Raw genomic sequence first — 18,731 nt, 5'->3', positions numbered from 1 at the left:
TCCCTAAGCCTGGCTCTGTTGCTCTGCTGTGTTTCTCGTTATCTGCCTCAGTGGCACAAACCTTGGCATCCATCCGTCCTCGCCTGACTGCAGGCCTGAGACAGGACAAGTTAGCTGACTCTGTTGAGTATCTTCTTCGGTTTTCTGCACAGGCTCCTGAGGAACAGCCTGAGCAGAGAATTTCAATCTGATTTATTGGACACCCTGCCCCCAATCTCTCCTTGTCATTTGACCCTAAGGGTCCCCTCCTCTCAATGGGAGCTGAATCATTCCTCAATTTCTCCTTTGTCTAGGTTATAACCCCCTCCTTTTAATTGGAGGCTGGAGGAGGTGCAAGGGTAAGCAGGGCCAGGGGAGGGCTTTGAGCTACAATGGGAGTCCCAGTCACTAGGAGAGCTCAGTCCTGCTGAGTGATTTGCCTTCATTAACTGAAGGGTCCCGCTGTATTCTTTGAAGAAAGGTTATCATTGTTCTTGTTTGCACAGATGAGCTGACTGATAGCGCAGTCAGGTGCCCTCCACAGAGGAGGCATTGTCTGGGCCGGTCATTGAGAAACCTCTGCGTTCTTGTCCAGCAGTTCTGTCAGCCTGTTTTTCTATACCCCTCTGGTCATGATTGTCTTAAGAGGGGTGGGGGTGGGAGTGAGGGTAGGGGTGGGGAAGGTGGCCACCCCGTACAGCCTATAGGGCCTTTTAGCACTTGAAAAAACTGCTAGAGTCTTTGAGCTGAGCAGTCAAAGCCAGCCAGCCAGCCAGCCAGCCAGCCAGCCAGGCAGGCACTGAGGGTGTTGGTAGGTAGCACAGGTTTATCTTCCCTATGCTCTTCTTCCCTCCCGAGAGTCTAAACCCAGGAGTTTATTGCTGCCACAGTATTCAATTTAATTTTTTTAAAAATTTATTTGATGGACAAATTCACTCACGCCCCTGGTGTATGTCAACTGCTAGCCTTGCGATGAGGGTTAAAAGGGCGAAGAATGCAGAGTCTGCCCTACTGGAACCTTGTCTTCATGTAGGAAAGACGGGGAGAGGGACACATGCAGTTAATGGGTTGTGGTTAAGTGCAGACAGTGGGGCATGCTGGGAATGAAATGAGCAGGCTAACAGACACTGCCGTGATAGTCACCCTCAGCTTCCTCAGAAGAGCGGCATCCGGAGCCCCTCAGATGCCAAAGGGGGTGGTCAGGTGCCTCACACAAAGTGGCCTTACCCTCCCCTGCACTTTGAACCATATGTAGCTTACTTATGACACTTAATGTGATGCAGATGTCCTGCAGGTACTTAGACTCTGTTGTTTACTGAATAGCGATGAAGAGAAGGTCTCAACACTCTCAGTGCACATGGAGCATTTTTTCCTGAGTAATTTTGATCTGAGGTTGCTTGAATCCACAGATATGGGGTGCTCACCCCTCCTGGGTACCTGTGTGTAGCCTGAGGGCAGACAGACCAACAGACACTCTACTTACAAGTAGCCTTTGTTGTTTGCAAATTCAGTGAGACCAAATAGCTGGAATTTTTTTTTTCTTTTCTTTTCAGGTTTTCTTTTGGTTAGAATTTAAAAGTTCAACACCATTTCTTCTGTGTCTACCCAGAACATACGTGTGTCGGCATGTTCTGATCTAATCATTTTACCACCTTTGTTTGCCTTCAATTTAGAAAGTAGAGACCAGGACATTTGACATGTTTTATGATGCCTTCTGTTTGTGGGATATCCACCCCCCCCCCCACACACACACCTTAAATACCTAAAGAATAAGTGTAGGTTAAAATCTTTCTCATAAAAATTCCCACGGGAGTCTTGGCTCCCACTTCTTAATGCCCTGATTTGTGTTTCTTAAGTACTTAGCTGAGCCGATGGGCCCACAGCTCTCTCATCCTCTTGTTTACATCTGAGTCCAAAACCCTTCTCCCTAATTCCCTGAGAGAAGCTGTCTGGCTCCAGTGCTCAATGCGTGTGGGGGTCCTTGCTCGTCCACTCACTAGGATTCTGCTCTATCTATACTGTCAACACCAGACTTAGAAAATGCCTTGTGGCCAACATGCTGAGGGCTGGGAGGTCCCCTGTGTTACCCAGCACCAGTTCATCCCCACGGCCGCTGCCAGCTGGCATCTGGTACGTTGGGTTGGGAGTTGCCTGCGTGGGAATCTATGACAAGTAGGTTCTTAGACATTCACCTCCAGCGACAAAAAGCAGGTGGGGCTTTCATTTCCAGTCTGACTAGCTGTGCCTCCTACCTCGCCCTTTTGAAAGGAGATTTTGTGGGTGGCCTCTTGAGATCTCCTGGCAGAAGAACCCTGTAGTTCCCGGAACACTGCTTATAACCTGTAGGGTAAAGTTCAAGCCTGAATGCTCTACGGACTTTCTAGAGTCCTCAGGTACCCCCACTTCCGTAACCATCACAGTGGCAGCCTCAGATATGTAAAATTCTGTTGTGAAATGTTTCCCTGGTGAGATGGTACCTTGGCAGCATCTCAGCAGATTATAGCTTTAGAAAGAAACGTAAGTGTAATTTCGTCTTCACTTAAACATGACATATGTAAGTTATGGAAGATCTATGTGTGTTATGCATACACACACATAGACATATATGTGTACACACACACATATATGCACACATATATGAGAGAGAGTGTTATATGTATGCGTGAGAGAAAACCCTCCATTCATCAATACATTTGTTAGCCTTGGGTGCAGCTCAGTGGTAGAGGGCTTGCCTAGCATGTGTAACATCCTGGGTTCAATCCCCAACACAGTGAAAAAAGCCAGAGACAGAGAGAGACAGTTTAGCTCAGAGGTCCATTCTGCAAGGTGGTTCTCTTCCTTTGGTTTTTCATCCTGGAAAAGACTGATGTTTTAGGCCGTGACCCAGTCCTTACTATCACTACGGACAAACTCTGCCAAAGAGTAGAAAGCCCCCTCGTTTGAAAACATTTCCTAGAAGTGGTCCCATTAACTACAACCAGTCACAGTGTATGCCCCACTCCAAGGAAATGCTAATTGTGACTTCTTGGCCAAGTGCCCAGATACATTATGGATTTTTGAGTGGAGACGATATTGGGACCACGAGTTACTTGCCTAGCAAAGAGGATGGTTGTCTATCTTCTCAGAAATTGAAGAGATTGGCTGGCTTAGATTTAGTGTGGAATCACAGCAGGCAGAAAGCTGTTGGCTTTCACTGACCTTCAGTGTCATTTTTAATTAAAATTCAGAAAGTGCTCAGTAGCTGTCAGGAGGCATCTTGAGAAAGCATGGCTCCATGCAGTGGGCACAGCAGCTCAGGTCTGACTGGAGGACAACTAACTCTTAGCCACATGGCATATTTTTATTGCCATTTTATTTATTTATTTATTTATTATTGATTTTCTATGGTGATTGAGCTCGCCAACTTTTCGTTTTACATCAGTGAATGTCCCATAGTCCCCATGCCATAGCTTAATGCTTTGAACACTAAGATCATTGCTGTACTGGGAGAAGGGGTTATGGAAAGGTGGGACTGGGTGGCAACTCAAGGCACTGGTGTCAATCCTGTGGCTTCTTCTGTCTTAACCAATCCCAGGTGGCAGCCCGGACTGGTGAGATCGGAGTGAGAAGGCGTACTCAGGCTATGTCCAGGTCTGCAAGCAAGCGAAGGAGCAGGTTTTCTTCTCTCTGGGGCCTAGACACTACCTCTAAAAAGAAGCAGGGACGTCCAACCATCAACCAGGTAGGTCCCAGAGTCAACACGAAGGATCTGCCTACTAATGTTGCTTCTGTGTCAGTCGATTTGCTTGCTTGCTTGCTTGCTTGCTTGCTTGCTTGCTTGCTTGCTGTGCCTGTGTGTGTGTGTGTGTGTGTGTGTGTGTGTGTGTCTTTACTGACACTTTAAATCAACTTGACACTTTAGTTCTGCAAGACAGTTTTTAATAAGTAGTTTATGGCCCAAACATTGAGCTGTGCCATTAGTCTGTCATCAACATCCATCTCCCACCTCTATCCAAATTCTGGTTAATTACAGACCTTACCAAGGAAGGTGCAGAAGGTATGTCCTCAGAACAGCACTCCACAGGAAGCCCAGTGAGCATTAAGTATAGTCTTCTTAAGCCATCTTTGATGCTGGATCAAAGGCAACCTCCAGGGAAATGTGACCATTTCTTTGCCTCTGAGATTTGGAAGGTGCCCTTAACTGGGCAGCTCCTTGGCCTATAGGAACGAGAACCCAGGGATGTGAGAGGTACCATGGCTGCCTCTACTCAGATCCAAGCCCTGCAAAGGGTCACTGGGCTCACATGGTCTGGTCCGATGCTTGGTGGAGCCCAGGCCCAGTGGCCTTTCTCTCTTCTAGCTGAGGCTTCTCTCCTGCTGTTTTCATTCCTCATTCTTGTCCCATCTCCAGTGACAGTGAGAAGTGAATAGCCTCCAACTACTTGTCTAGATTTTAGAGACCAGAAAGCAAGGGACTTGAGTCTTTTTGGGGAGAGTATAGATTTCATGGACTACTGTGGCTGGATAGCCAACAATCAACATTTGTGAGGTTGTGACCAGATCACCAGTGTAATCTCCATGTGGTGCCCTTGAGCAAAGCTGACCTACCTGATCACAGGATTCCTTCACGGAGTCCTGAAGGCTGCTGTCCTGTGTTTCCCAACTGACCAACGCTTCCCTTTGAAACATGGCGTTTTCTGTCTTGATGGAACCTGAAGGAGACCAGTCAGATGTGTGATGCATGTGAGCATGAGGAGATGAGGAGCCTGTTTTTTTTTTGTTTTTTTTTTTTTTTGTTTGTTTGTTTTTAATCTTCAGGAGGGTAGGATGGGCCTGGCACATTCGAGATTCGAGGTTCAGGTGTCTCTCTGCCTCAACCTTCAGAAGGAGGCCATTAGCATCAGAATCTCTCCCCTCCTTCTCACTGAGAGAGAGGTCTTGCAATTTGGGCTTAGGTTCTATCAAAACTCTTGGTTTATATGGCCTTACCTTCTGGGCACCAGGTTAGACTGTAGCCTACTGAAATGTGTGACTGAATTTTAATAGATGTGAGCAAACATCTTCATAATATGTTTTTAAATCATTCTTATAATTCCTAAAGTAAATTTTTAAAGAAATCATGCTTAGCCATAAATATTGCAGTAGAAATTTCATCACTAATTCAGGAGTCTAAAATAGACAAAAATCTTATGTTTCTCTAAAGAAACATTTTTACTGTGTATGTATGTATGTATGTATGCATGTATGTAGTTATATCGACTTCATTCTGGTGGTACATGCTCATTTAATATAGCCTACATATAGAATTTATTGTGTCTGTGTTTGGGTATTGATCATTTCTGTAATACCTTTAAGTTATATAATATATAATTTCAAAAAACATACTTTTCTGGTATTTAAATTAAAACCAAGGCCCTTTTCTACCTTTTATATAAAACACAAAAGCTAGAAATATGTTCTCTGGTTCTACTGAAGACTGTGATTGTGTAATTATGGGTAACTGCCTCGGTCTATGAGGAAAAGTCTTCTCTCTGAATGAGTCTCCTTCATTGCTCTTGTGAATTATTCTTTAAACTGGATCATTCACATCTAACAACAAACCATTTCTTTATGTTTGAGCTATTAAAGGCGTGGGAAGTTTGATCTACAAGGCCCTGATTCTTGTGGTTTGCCACCTTAAATCGTGACATACTCAGGGATCCAGTAGGGCCTGACCCCTGCTGTGATGTTTTCTGTCAGCCCCTTGTCCAGCCACTGTCCCCAGCTTCCTTTGCCCTGTTGGTCAGATTTCCTTTTTTTTTTTGAGGTGACACTTTTGTTTATGCAGGTGTTTGGAGAGGGGACTGATGCTGTAAAGAGATCTTTAGAAGGAATATTTGATGACACGGTTCCGGACGGCAAGGTAAAAATCAACACAAGGACACCAGCGCATGCACGGTGCTGCGATCTGGGGGAAACTGAAATTCAGTACACCCAGTATGAAAAACTGAAAATGATCAGGTTCTTACAAACGTTATATAACAGGTTACCACGAGGTGGGGGGAACCGTTTTATGTTTAAATCTTGGTGCTAATAAGAACATTTCCCCCGCTGACATAACATTTTCCATGCTTATCATCTGATGTGTAAGATTCCAACTAGAATGTAAGATTTGAGTTCTGAGTTAGCTGAATACTTCATGTCATTGCTAATTCCTTTTTATGTACAACTTTATTCCCAAGAGGTGAGTTCTTAGTGCCCTCACTCTCTGCCCACACATGCTATTTTGTTCCCATTAATTTCAAAGAAGAGTTCTGATAGTATCTTCTTCTTTTTAAAAACGCATTTCCCTCCCGAGTCCAATACTCAGGCATGATTCAACCTTATGCTTGAATTTATTAGGGGTTTTCAAACTGTCAGGATTAAAACCCCAGAAAGACCCTGATTTCCCCATAGCCACATTTTGTAGCCTTGCTAGAAAGAAAAGGACACCTCCTTTTCCAGGACCCCAGTTCCACTTTCCTTGGGGTTCTAGTGCTGACAGCAGACCGTCAATGTGATTTCCCGGTTCCCATCTCCAGGATCAGTGCGGCAGAATTCAGCTTTTGGTTGTCAAGCAACCGAGTAATATTAGTCAGCAGTGGCTGAGCCCAGTGTTCTAGAAGGATCTGATCCACAGAAACCAGAGTACGGTGGAGTTCTTAGTATTAGAGGGAACTGGAGAATAGTGGTCACAGGAAAGGCCTTTCTTTACTCAAACTTCCTGGATGTGTCATCCTGGGTCTGGAGGTGGCTGGCTCAGACAATACTACATTCTCAGGGCACCCTCTGAATAATTGTTCATGATGAAATTAGATTACTGCATGCATATACATTCCAAGCATAGTTTTAAATATTTACTTTGTCATGTCTGCAGATAGCCAGTTTTGGCCTGCATTATACACATACACACACAAGCACACGCGCGTGCGCACGCACACACACACACACACACACACACACACACACACACACACATATATATATATATATATATATATATATATATATATATTTTTTTTTTTTTTTTTTTTTTTTTTTTTTTTTGAGACAGGGTTTCTCTGTGTAGCCCTGGCTGTCCTGGAACTCACTCTGTAGACCAGGCTGTCCTGGAACTCAGAAATCCGCCTGCCTCTGTCTCCCAAGTGCTGGAATTAAAGGCGTGCGCCACCACTGCCTGGCACATTATACATTTTAACTGATGCAGCATTGTTTCTTGCACTCGGGGTGTGGGAATGACAAAAGCTGTGAGTGCCCTTGTATGTCTGTGGGCTCCATTTTTCTAGGCTACCTGTTTTAAATCCAGCTTCCTGGCATTTAGCCTTGCCTCAAAGAGCAGTTTAGATGCAAATCTAGGGTTGACCCAGTGCTAATGGGCACACATTCAATGTGACATGTGGGAGCAGCCTGGGAAGATTCCAGCTGTAGGTAAATTGGGGTGTGGGAAGTGATGGCTTTGTGGCAATTCTTTCCCTGGAGTCCAGCTTCTGTGTGAAAGCTGTAGAGTTCAGAAACAGGGCAGAGACACTTCTGCAACGGGGTTTCTTTCACAAAGCCCTTCTTCATTACTGGACCACCCCTCCAACCCTCCACCCCTGCTATTGCCATGAATGGAAGCCATTTTACCACCTCCCAGCATTTCCTTGAGAAGTTTGTCTCTTCTTGTAGGTAGCTGCTTTCAGCCTTGTTTTTGGGAATCTGTAGATCCATATTTACCAACCAGTGGCCTAGGTTATAAGCCCCTAATAAAGCCATATTGCTTGAGTATCAAGTACGTTCACATTTCTAACACATCTCTCCCTGCTTATTTGATGAGGCTCCTAAGGGATTATGTGTCCACGGGATGCTTTGTGCTCTGGCTCGTTCGCCTGTTCAGGTTCAGGCGGGCCGCATTTGTACACAATCTTACCCCATGTTCACAAGTTTGGTGCTCCCCGTCCTCAGTCAGTGTGGCTGGTAAGACAGTCGACAGTCGCTGTCCTAGGCAGAGGATCACTGTGAGGAGCCCTGAAGCTCTCTGAACTCCATCTGGGATGCGGCCTTGTTCCTCCCAGGGTTGTCCTGGCAGCCCAGGGAGTACACAGGACACTGCTGCCTGTCAACCTGTGGTGCCAGGGTTTGATCTCTATGAACATGGTTTTCTTGGGGGCTTATTGTTACTTTTCAGTATGAAATTTTCATGGCAGATATTCTTGCAGATGGAATTTTCTGCCCGAAATCCAAACTGCGTCTGTGGAGGAGACACTGGGCTGGACTGAGTGATTTTGCTCTCTGCTCATCTGTGCCATGCTCACATCATGGCCGTAGACACCGTGAGGATGTGTGCCCCACGTCCTGAGTCAAAGGCTGCCTGCCTTTTCTCTCATGAAGCACCTTTCTCAATAGCTCTGTCTCTCCCAGGGGGTCTCCTCCCTCCCAGCAGGCATCCTCCTTCCAGCCTAGGCTGCTTCCCTGGGTATAGATAATCTGGGCATCTGAAGTCATCAGACATGGACTGCTGCAGCTCTGGTAACTTTGCTTCTTGTCACAGAGGGAGAAGGAAGTGGTCTTACCCAGTGTCCACCAGCACAATCCTGACTGTGACATTTGGGTCCATGAATATTTCACTCCATCCTGGTTCTGCCTACCCAACAATCAGCCAGCCTTGACGGTTGTCCGGCCAGGGGACACTGCGAGGGACACCTTGGAGCTCATTTGTAAGGTATGTAGTTCTTCGGGTTGTTCTCCTGAGAAGAGCAGAATCAGGTGGAGGCCTCTTCTCTACACAGTCTGAGGGAGGAGGCTGAGTATGCCTGGCATCTGTGGGCACAGTCTGAGGGAGAATGGCCTCTTCTCAAGCTCCCGTGGGCACAGTTTGAGGAGGAGGCTGATTATGCCTGGCACTTGTAGGCACAATCTGAGGGAGGCGGCTGGGTATGCCTGGTACATGCATTCCTTTATGACAGTGCACCATGTGTAAGCAGTGTCTGAGAGAGGAGGAGGGAAACTCTTTGGAGTGCTTTGTCTCCATGTCCCAATGTCATAGGTCTATAATAGATACACCACCTCTCACTGCACACTGTATAGAGAACCTGAGGTGAAGACTGAAGCTGTTTAGGACTGAGAATGTGAAACCCACCACTGTGGACACTCTACTACTTATCCTTCTGTTTTCTACACGCTCGCACATGCGTGCATCCAATTGTGTCATCCCATTTAGCCAACTGATGTTTGACTAGTAACTGATAGACCCGTGACACCTTTAGGTTAGGGAAAATCTGAAGTGCGTTTGACATGACGGGACAGTGACTGGTTTTGTTCTAGTTTTGCCTCATGATGTGAAAATGTCCTGATCTTTTCCAAGGTGAGCCTCTTCATATCTGGGCGCCCTTGGGTTTTTACTTTTCTGTGCGAGATAGCATCTGTAGTCTCAGATCACATCATATCTGAAAAGGAATGTCACTTATCCTGATTTGTGGATACAGGAATTGAGGCTCCGAATATCTTAGGTACTTGCCCAAGTTTACATCATAATCAGAAAGGACAGGAAGACCAGCCAAGTGAGCATAGGCGAGACAGTCCTGTTCATACTGCCCTCAACTGGGGTGTGTGCAAAACCTCCTGCAGCCTGTGAGAGTCTGTGGGAAGAACAGACCACAAGGCTCAGAGGAACCTAGAATGTATTCTTAGGGCAGTCAGCTTCCACTGTAGCCTAATTCTATTCTAGAACCATTTGGAGATGAATAAAAAAAAAATGACATTTTAAAAGCCCTGTTCATTCAGCATATGATTTGTAAACACTGAATAATTCCACTGTCAACAAGTATGTTGTGATTACACTACCCAAAATTTATATATGCTTCTTAAAAAATGACTAATGCCTAATATTAAGAAATATGGCCCTTTGTGTGAATGGGGGAGGGGGGGATGAAGTAATCCGGTTCATACGAGACTTCAACAGCCTTATGTGGAGAAAGGTAGATCCACCTGTTGTTTCAGGACAAAGCTAACGTCGGCCCCCACGCAGGCACCAAAAATGAACGGTAGCACCTCACACACCTCAGCTCTTTCATGAACATGAGTTCTAGCCGTCAAACACAATGGCGTCTCTCTCCGCTCCTGGCTTTTCATTTTAATTACTCAACAAAGTTGGTCTTCTTAGGATTTCTGTGTTTATTTAGAGCTGAGCACAGTTCTTCAGAGAGCCGCCACTATTCTACAGAGCTGTGGGAGTTGTTCTTAGTTGCTGGAAGTTGAACCTTGGCTTTTTTATGTAAGTTAGATCCTGGAAGGGGTTTCCAGGGAGTGACATAGCCACAGAGAGTCCTTGAGGAATTGAAAATTAAGCCATAGTTTTGAAGCGGCCATGTTTTTGTGGTGAATTGGTCTGTAGGAAGGAAGATGAATTGTTTGGATCAGTACATATTTTTTTTTTTTAAAGCATTTAGCCTTTCTAGAGACTAAAAGGAACTAAAAGGTAATATCACCTCTGCCATGCAAATCAAATGATACTGTCACCCTGTTACTCTAGTTTTTGGTTCCTTACCAAGTTCCTGTGGGCATCCTTAGGGTACTAGTCCCTTTCTGTGAGAAAAATGGATCATCTTGTCCAGTGTTCCTGGGTTACCACTGAAACCATCAAAACATAGAAACAAGACAGCACCATGTAGAACAACTTATGGCTCCTGAGTTTAAACATGGAAAACTTCCACGGGGTACTTTAAGAAACTGAGAAGCACCTATGTAGGATAAATTATCTAGTGTGCTCAGACCTAGGTGTCTTCCAGACTCCTGTGTAATTGGTGGAACAGTTTTATTCCTAAGGATAGAGAGAGAAGAGAGGGTGTGGGATGCATTATAAAATGATCTAATGGCGAGTGGTTTTTTTTTTTTTTTTTAATGTCATTATTGTTGAGCTCTGCATTGGTGACGGATGCAGTTCCTAGTATCTGATAATCAATCTCTTCTGTCTCTTGCATCAGCTCGTTCTTTCTCCCACCCTCTGACCTATATCATTTCACCTCAGTTCACCATCTGCCACCCATCCGGTCACCAGTCAAGATCTGGTGTAGGAAATGTTTCAAGATGTACATTTTGTGTGATAGATGTTACTGAAATGACTGTTAAACACAGCTGGTAACCATGTCAGCCGGTGGTTTTCTTTAATATAATCAGATTATTGCAGTTATAAAAGAAAATTGCAAAAACGATCCATTCTTTCATAGTTACTCATATTGTTCACGTGTGAGCATGGTGTCAAGTTACTCCATGTTTTTATATGAGTATGTATGTATGTATGTATGTATGTATGTATCTGTTCGCTGTGTATATGTGGAGGCCAAAGGACAACCTTGAGTGCCTTTTTCAGGGACACAGTTCACCTCCTTTGAGTTTAGGGTTTCTTACTGTCCTGGACCTGACAAAGTTAGCTAGACAGGCTGACCAGCTAGTCTCAGGGATTCCCCTTGCCCCCGTCCCAAACACTGGGGTTGGAGTGACATGCTATCACTCCTGGAATTTTTATATTACCTCTGAAGTAGGCCTCAGGTCTCATGCTTTGGAAGGTACACACTTTTCCACTCAGCTGTTTCCCCAATCCAGTTCTTATGTATTTTAGTGGCTTGAACTATTTATTAAAAGGAACTACATAGCTACTTAGTCCTTTGAAACAATTATAGTAAGATCTGAGTTGTTTTTTTTTTTTTTTAATTAATGCCAACTAAACGTGCCCAGTTGTAATATTTATTTTATGGCACAATTTACAGCTAGCTTTCTTGACTCAAAACAGTTATAATGCTAAGTGATTTGAGTAAATGAACTCTGGAAAGCAGATTTGTACTATTTAATTTTTTTTCCCCTAATGGAATTCCTCTTGCAAGGAAATTTTCTCTCGAATGTTTTGCAAAGTCAAAACAAGGCAGATGCTCAACAGTCATTCATCAGTATTCTCTACCGCTTGGATTCCTTTCACATACGCAGTGTTATGAGCAAGGTTGTAGTTCTGCCTGCTTTGATAAGGAAGTTCATAATGTTCTCCTTGAGAGTCGGGAGACTGAGTTAGCTCCCGCTTTATCTCAGATCATAACTCCTAAACTTTCGCTGAAATGGGAGGACCCACAGGAATACTTACCCTCCTCGTCCTGATTTTAGAATAACTATTCAGCACCCGAAAGGGTCTTTAGATTTCTTATTAAACCTATATAAATATTTGCTTGTTTATTTATCTTTGAGCCTGAGCTGGTCTCAGCCTTGAAACACTCCTGAGCGCAGGGGCTGTAGTCACGTGCTGGCACCAGAGCGCAGGGGTTGTAGGCATGCGCTGTAGGCATGCGCTGGCGCTGGCACGCAGACTGTAGGCATGTGCTACTGACTCTCCAGCCCGCCGCTGTCATTTTCACAAGTCGTCACACGTATTCATCTTTAATTTTTAAAGTTATCAAGGCAGTGAGTAATAGAGAGAAGTTTGGGAAAATATGTGCAGTGTGAGCCATGTTCTGCGCACTAAAATCCAATTGCTATTTGTCCTTCCCTGTGCAATTCCAAATGTCAGCAGGGTGGCGTCCGGGGATGGTGGGGATCCTCTCTCTGTTCAGTAGTGCCCGACAGCTGGCTTGTGAGCGTCCCACTGCGGTTTGTCCCAGAATCCCCTGCTTGAGGTTAGAACAGGGCTGTGATGTCCAGAAGGTGATGGTGGTAGCGGTAGTCTGGTTAGGACTGAACACGAGTGTTTATTAATGATAGCAGTGGCCAAGCTGCTTTGTCCCTGTTATTGAGACCGCGTGAAACTCAGTCCTCTTTCCCTTGAGCTTCAGTGGGGAACAGATGGCAATACAAAATGTTTGCTTGTAATTAAAGGTTTTGTGAAGCCCGGGGAGAGTGAGAAGCATCTTCCCCTCAGCCCCTCACAGGCACACAAGGGAAATCTTTCTTACTGGTCATATCACCCCAACCCTTAAAGGCTTTCCTGTTGTGCGATCTGCTGCATGCTGCCGGGCAACTCATTCCCACTTTCTGGAAATATGTTTTGTGGTAATATATGACTGTCCTCTGTGCACGTATCTATTTAAAAAGCTAAGGCACCACTCCTCTGTCTCCCAGTCTCCACACACCATTCTCCAAACCCAAGCTCACCCCAGAGGCCCTCAGTGATCTGGCTGGTGTCTGTTCTCTTGCAGCCTCACGGAGTGCCCGCCTGGCATCCTGCTCACACTGAGCTGTGACTGACTGAACGTTAAGGGAATAATGACTGGAGTACCATTTTGGCCTATGTGTTTATGCTGGCAGTATAAAGAGTTTTTACCCACTACAATAAATTTCACTTATTAAAAGATACTTCTCATCACAGGACATTGAGAGAGATTTTTTTTATCACTTACTTTATATATAAAATTGAAATTTTATTTTAAAAATTTGAAAAATTTCAAATTTATGTAGAAGTGAGATCCGTGTAATAATCCCCATGTACCCATTGCATAGAATATATAATTACCATGTTTCATTAGTTTGTTTATTCTGCCTCCAGGTGTGGATGACTTTGGAAGCAAATTCCAAATAGCTTACCGCTTACTTGCTAGTAGTTTAGGGTGCATCTTCAAATGATAACGACACTTTAAAATTAAATTTACCCATTTAAATGTATCCTCTCTTGTGCTATAATTTCGTGTTACCCTGTAACATTTGAAAAGCATGTTTCTTTCCCCCCTCCCCCCATGTGTCTTCTTGGCTGTATACTGAAACACATTTATAAAGCCATATTATCCTGGGATCTTCTGTAATCAGATTAACTCAAGTGTGGCTTTTTAGATAGAGGAACGGTAAGGCCCTGAGAACTCTCATTCCTAAGCCGTTTGATGTGCTTCCCGGTTGGAGGCACACTTGCATAGCCCTGAGGGAGTCCCATTCTGGGATGTGTAAACAAGACTGGAACTCAGGCCTCCTGCTTGTGTGCTTCCAGTGAGCCACTAACACTTGTCCTGGGGCCCAGTCCTTTTCTCTCCTTGTAAATCCTTCCTTCCTTCGTTTCTTATCACCATGTGAGGTATGAAGTGACGTGCAGGAGCTTCATTAATAGATTTTGTTGAAAACCCAGACCAAACACACGGACAAGAGTCTGCGACTCAGTTTTCTGCATTGAATTACATGATCCCTGTGACGTTTTATTAATGAGTTCCAGGTCTGAGTTGTAGTCTAACCTTTTAGATATAGAAACCTGCCACTTACCCTCATCCCGATTGTCCCAAGGAAACAAGATAACAAGTCTCGGGCTGTTGAGGACGTAGTCACCTCTGCTTACTACTAAGTAGACATTTTCCTTCCTTCCTTCCCTTCCCAGGCACATCAACTGGATCATTCCGCCCATTACCTGCGCCTGAAATTCCTAATGGAGAACAGGATGCAGCTCTACATTCCGCAGCCTGAGGAGGACATTTACGAGCTGGTAATGTTTATGACCACTGTCTGCGTACACTCTTGTCTGAGATAATCTTCAAATTATGCATGTACTTGTGGTAATTGTAGCTGGTGGAACGGAACGAGTTCTGAGATGAAGAAGCTTTATCCAGAGCTCCAAAGCTGGTAGAAATAGCCTTGCTTATCACAGAAATCCCAGAACGGAAAGTCGCCTTTGCTTGTCCAGAAAGCAGGGCTGCGCTGTCACCAAAGACGTTGAAACCCACAGATGATGCTCAGATAAGAGTTTTTTGGTTAGGACCAACCCTCGCTGAACACTTTTTTTTTTTTTTTTTTAAATTGGTGACTCTAAGATCAGTTGGCGGTTGTCACAGTGGAAGCGCTTCAATTTTGTGCAAGTTACACCTTCTTATCGGAACTGATAGGTTAAATCTTGTGGGTGTAACACTAACACCCCCCCCCCCCCCCGCCTCTACCTCCCTGCCCATCCATTTGATACATCACCCAGCTTGCTGAAACTGTGTTTATATAGATTCTTGGAGACATCTACGGACATCTGAGGTTCCATAGAGGTAGAGAGAACTTGGTTTTTGATCTGAGCCTGAGCTTGTATCAGTTCTTCTGCATACCAATCATAGGGACTGGCAAATGGAAGACACCAATACTGAAAGTTCTGGGATTTTACAAAGGGCACAGGAGTGGTTTCTCAGTAGGTGTTAGTGGTTGTCACCGTGGTAACCACTGGCAGGTTCCTTTTCTTAGCAAAGCAGTGCTGTTTTTTTTCCAGTTCTAATAAACAATGGTTCAGGGAATAAGGGCCTCTCTTGGAGAATGTTCTGGCGTCTCATTACTTAGTCATCCTTCTGGAGGACACAGAGCTGTTTGCCGTGGATATGGGGATGCAAACAGGGGAGTGCCTCACGACAGAAAGCAGAACTGGAAGTACAGCCCAGAGGCTCCTTTTGGAAAGAGGAACCGCCCTGTAGAATTTCATAGGGAGTGGTATTTTAAATCAACTTCTTGAACTATACTTGTTCTATTAGGAAACTCTAGCCAGCCTTAAGCACATGGTTTAAAGCCCTTTGACAGATACATACGGTTGTTTCCACTGCATGAGTTATGGTTTGGAATGTTTCTGCCAGCCGAAAAGGTCACCCCAGATCTCTCTAAATTTTTTTTTTTTTTTTTTTTTTTAAGGAAATAGGAGGTTGTTCTCCAGTGACAGTCTGATCGTGTTATATGTTGGAAAAGGATCAGAATGGGGCCGGTGGGATGGGTGGTACTGTGGTTAAAAACACGGACCATACTTCAGAGGAACCAGTGTAAGGTTCTCAGTGTCCACATGGCTGCTCACAGTCATCCAAAATTGTGATTCTGGGCTATCTGGTGCCCTCTTCTGGCCTCTGTAGTCACTGCACACACGTACATCAATGTGCCTGCAGACAAGACACTCATAGACATAAGATAAATATTGAAAAGGGGAAGGACCCGAGTGATTCCTCCACTCCAGGCCACTGCTGACTGTGTTGATGGAGCAGCTCTCGTTAACAATGAGGAGCCAAGGTGTTCCTTCCGAGAATTAAATAGCCAATTGTTGTGTTCTGTGACACAAGGAGTCCTCTCCTTGCCAAAGAAGAAAAGCATTAGCCCAGCACTACAGTCCTCATGTGTAGCCCTAACTGCTCAGGAGGCTGAGGCAGAAGAATTACATGACCCCTAGGAGTTCAAGGTTAGCCTGGTGAACAACATGGCAAGATGTTTCTAGGAGGAAAAAATAAATCCCACGTGTAATGTGGTAAACATCTGAAATTCCAGCACTGGGAGACTTAGGCAAGAGGATTGAGAGCCAAAGCTTGGGGCTAGCCTCGGCTACAATTTCAGCTCATCTTGGTGAATAACTTGGAGCTACATGGTCAAAAAAGTCAGAGAGGCTAGGCTGATAACACTGCAAGATCATTTAGTTCATGCCTTACAGGTTGTGAATTTTGCATACAATAAATTGCAGGGCTCATAGGCAACCAGTGTTCATTTCCGGTATATACCAGGCACGTGTGCTAATTGGGCCCTGTGCACGTCAGGCACATGTGCTAATCGGGTCCTGTACACGTCAAGCATGTGTGCTAATCGGGCCCTGTGCACGTCAGGCACGTGTGCTAATCGGGTCCTGTACACGTCAGGCTTGTGTGCCAATCGGGCCCTGTACACATCAGGCTTATGTGCCAATCAGGTCACGACTTTAAAATATTTATTACCCATATATTATTGTTGCGAACAAACATTTTTAGATTTATTTATTTTATTATCTTATGTATATGAATAAGACTGCAGTCATAGTTGTGAGCCTCCATGCTGGGAATTGAATTGGGTCCTCTTCAGAAGCAGCGAGTGATCTTAACCACTGAGCCGACCCTCGAACTCCGCTCATGTATCATATTTAAGCAATGGATCCTGCGTGGTTTTATCCAGCGATGATGATGGGGTGCCTTTGGTTGGTGTGCCGAGCTCAGTCTGTTCAGGTCTATAATTGTTATGTTTGTGTTATAATTAAGGAAAACCCCTTAAGTACAAAGGGACAGTTGTGTTTCCTCTCACCCTATGCAGAGGTCTCTGGCCCTTCTCCCCAAGAAAGCTGTTACTAGGGTCTTATGCCAGCACCTCCATCTTACCGAGTTCTCTAAGCTTCTTATGTTCCGGGCAGCTTTCGCGCCTGACGGGGCTTCTAGACCCCTTCCCAGAGTAATGCTTACAGTCACGTGAGGTAGGATATATAGACTTTCCCATGGCTTAGTTATAACAAGATGCTTAGCAAAAATCAATTTTAAATGATAGATAACAGATGTTATGAGCTCACTAAATTATAAAACTTAGCCCTAGGGGACTGGAGAGATGGCTCAGTAGTTAAGAGCACTGACTGCTCTTCCAGGGGTCCCTAGTTCAATTCCCAGCAACCACATGGTGACTCACAACCATCTGTAATGAGATGCGATGCTCTCTTATGGGGTGTCTGAAGACAGCTACAGTATTCTTACATATAATAGATAGATAGATAGATAGATAGATAGATAGATAGATAGATAGAATGAACCTTTGGACCAGAGCGAGCTGGACTGGAGTGAGCGGAGCTGGAACGAGAGGAGAAGGGAAGGGAGAAAAAATTAAAAAAAATAACGTAGCAGTTAGATGTAGCAGCTACTGCCGCTCAGAAATAGTGGCAAGTATAAATAATACTCCGAGATATTAATAGCAACTGGAATTTGATATTGAGACAGCTTTAGTATTCATGATGAAGCCACAGGCACACTCAGTATTGTTGTCCAGGTTGCCTGCGTACATTCATGGTCAAAGAAGATGCTGGGTGATCTTCTGTAAATATTCTGGGCATCTTTTACTTTCTGTTCTAAGTTCACAGGTCCCTAGAATCATCTCAGGGGTCCCTGTTTGGGGTCCCTGCCTGGGGTCCCTGCTTTAGATCCTTCCTCTGGGTCTGGGGTCATGCCAAGGCAGGGCCTGTCTGAGCAGTGTGCTTTCTGAGAGCCTATTCGTTTTCTTGCTCATTTCCGAGTCAGCAGCAGGCTACACGGTGTCAGCTAGCTCTGCTACCTCACCTGCATGCTGAGACGCTGCCCTGCAGGAACCTGCAGGTGTCTCAAGCCATGTCCTCATATATGGCCCCCACCTACCCACCCCAGATACTTAATTCTGTCCCATCAATAGCAGCGAGTGAGTCCTGGACGGGGAAGACCCAGGGTAATGAGTATTCATGTGAATGGGCAGGGAGTTCTCTGAATATCCACCAATAGCCATTGTCTGTCTGCTTTACTGATTATATTAATGTAAATGATACCCATTTGGCTATTTCTTCCTGACTGGATAGCTGTTGGAACCAGTCCATGGAATGGTCACAAACCTGGGGTTTAGTCTGTAGAGACAATAGCTTTTCAGATCTCATACCAAATGAGTTCTTAGTAAAGTGATGGGGGAATAAAATGTGCAGCCAAAATCAATTAATTTATTTATTCATCCATCGAGCAAATATTTACTTAGGATTTCTGTGCCTGGCATAATCTCTGATCCTTGCAGGGTATGTGCCAGAGGCAGGGAAATCCTGTTTCTGGAGGAGCCTCTATTCAGGTTTGCAGAAATGCGTGTAAAAACCTGCCATCAGCAGCAAGTTTTGAGGCTTGGAAAAGCAAGAAGTTAGGCCAAAGGGGGAGAGAGGCAGGGTGTTGGCGTGCTGAGGTGTGCCATCGGAGTCTGGGGGTGAGGAGACCGAGGCGCAAGTTGTGTTGTATGGAAAGGTGTTTCAAGAAGACGCAACATGGGCCTAGGGAGAAGGGTCAGTTGGTAAAATTCCTGCCACAGAAACA

At 44.8% G+C, this 18,731-nt stretch overlaps 1 protein-coding gene across 1 annotated transcript in view; it reads left to right on the top strand.

Moving 5' to 3' along the window:
* The window catches only part of Tiam1 (TIAM Rac1 associated GEF 1), a 182,048-nt gene that overhangs the window by 98,036 nt on the left and 65,281 nt on the right, over nucleotides 1–18,731 (top strand). The window contains 4 exon segments of the mRNA XM_034515218.2: nucleotides 3,554–3,700; nucleotides 5,786–5,860; nucleotides 8,507–8,677; nucleotides 14,288–14,392. Coding sequence (XP_034371109.1) covers nucleotides 3,554–3,700; nucleotides 5,786–5,860; nucleotides 8,507–8,677; nucleotides 14,288–14,392 — 498 coding nt within the window.

This window comes from Arvicanthis niloticus, chromosome 12, assembly GCF_011762505.2.
Source record: "Arvicanthis niloticus isolate mArvNil1 chromosome 12, mArvNil1.pat.X, whole genome shotgun sequence".
Lineage (NCBI taxonomy): Eukaryota > Metazoa > Chordata > Mammalia > Rodentia > Muridae > Arvicanthis > Arvicanthis niloticus.
The sequence above is the reverse complement of the archived record's forward strand: the minus strand, read 5'-3'. Positions and strand labels throughout refer to the sequence as shown.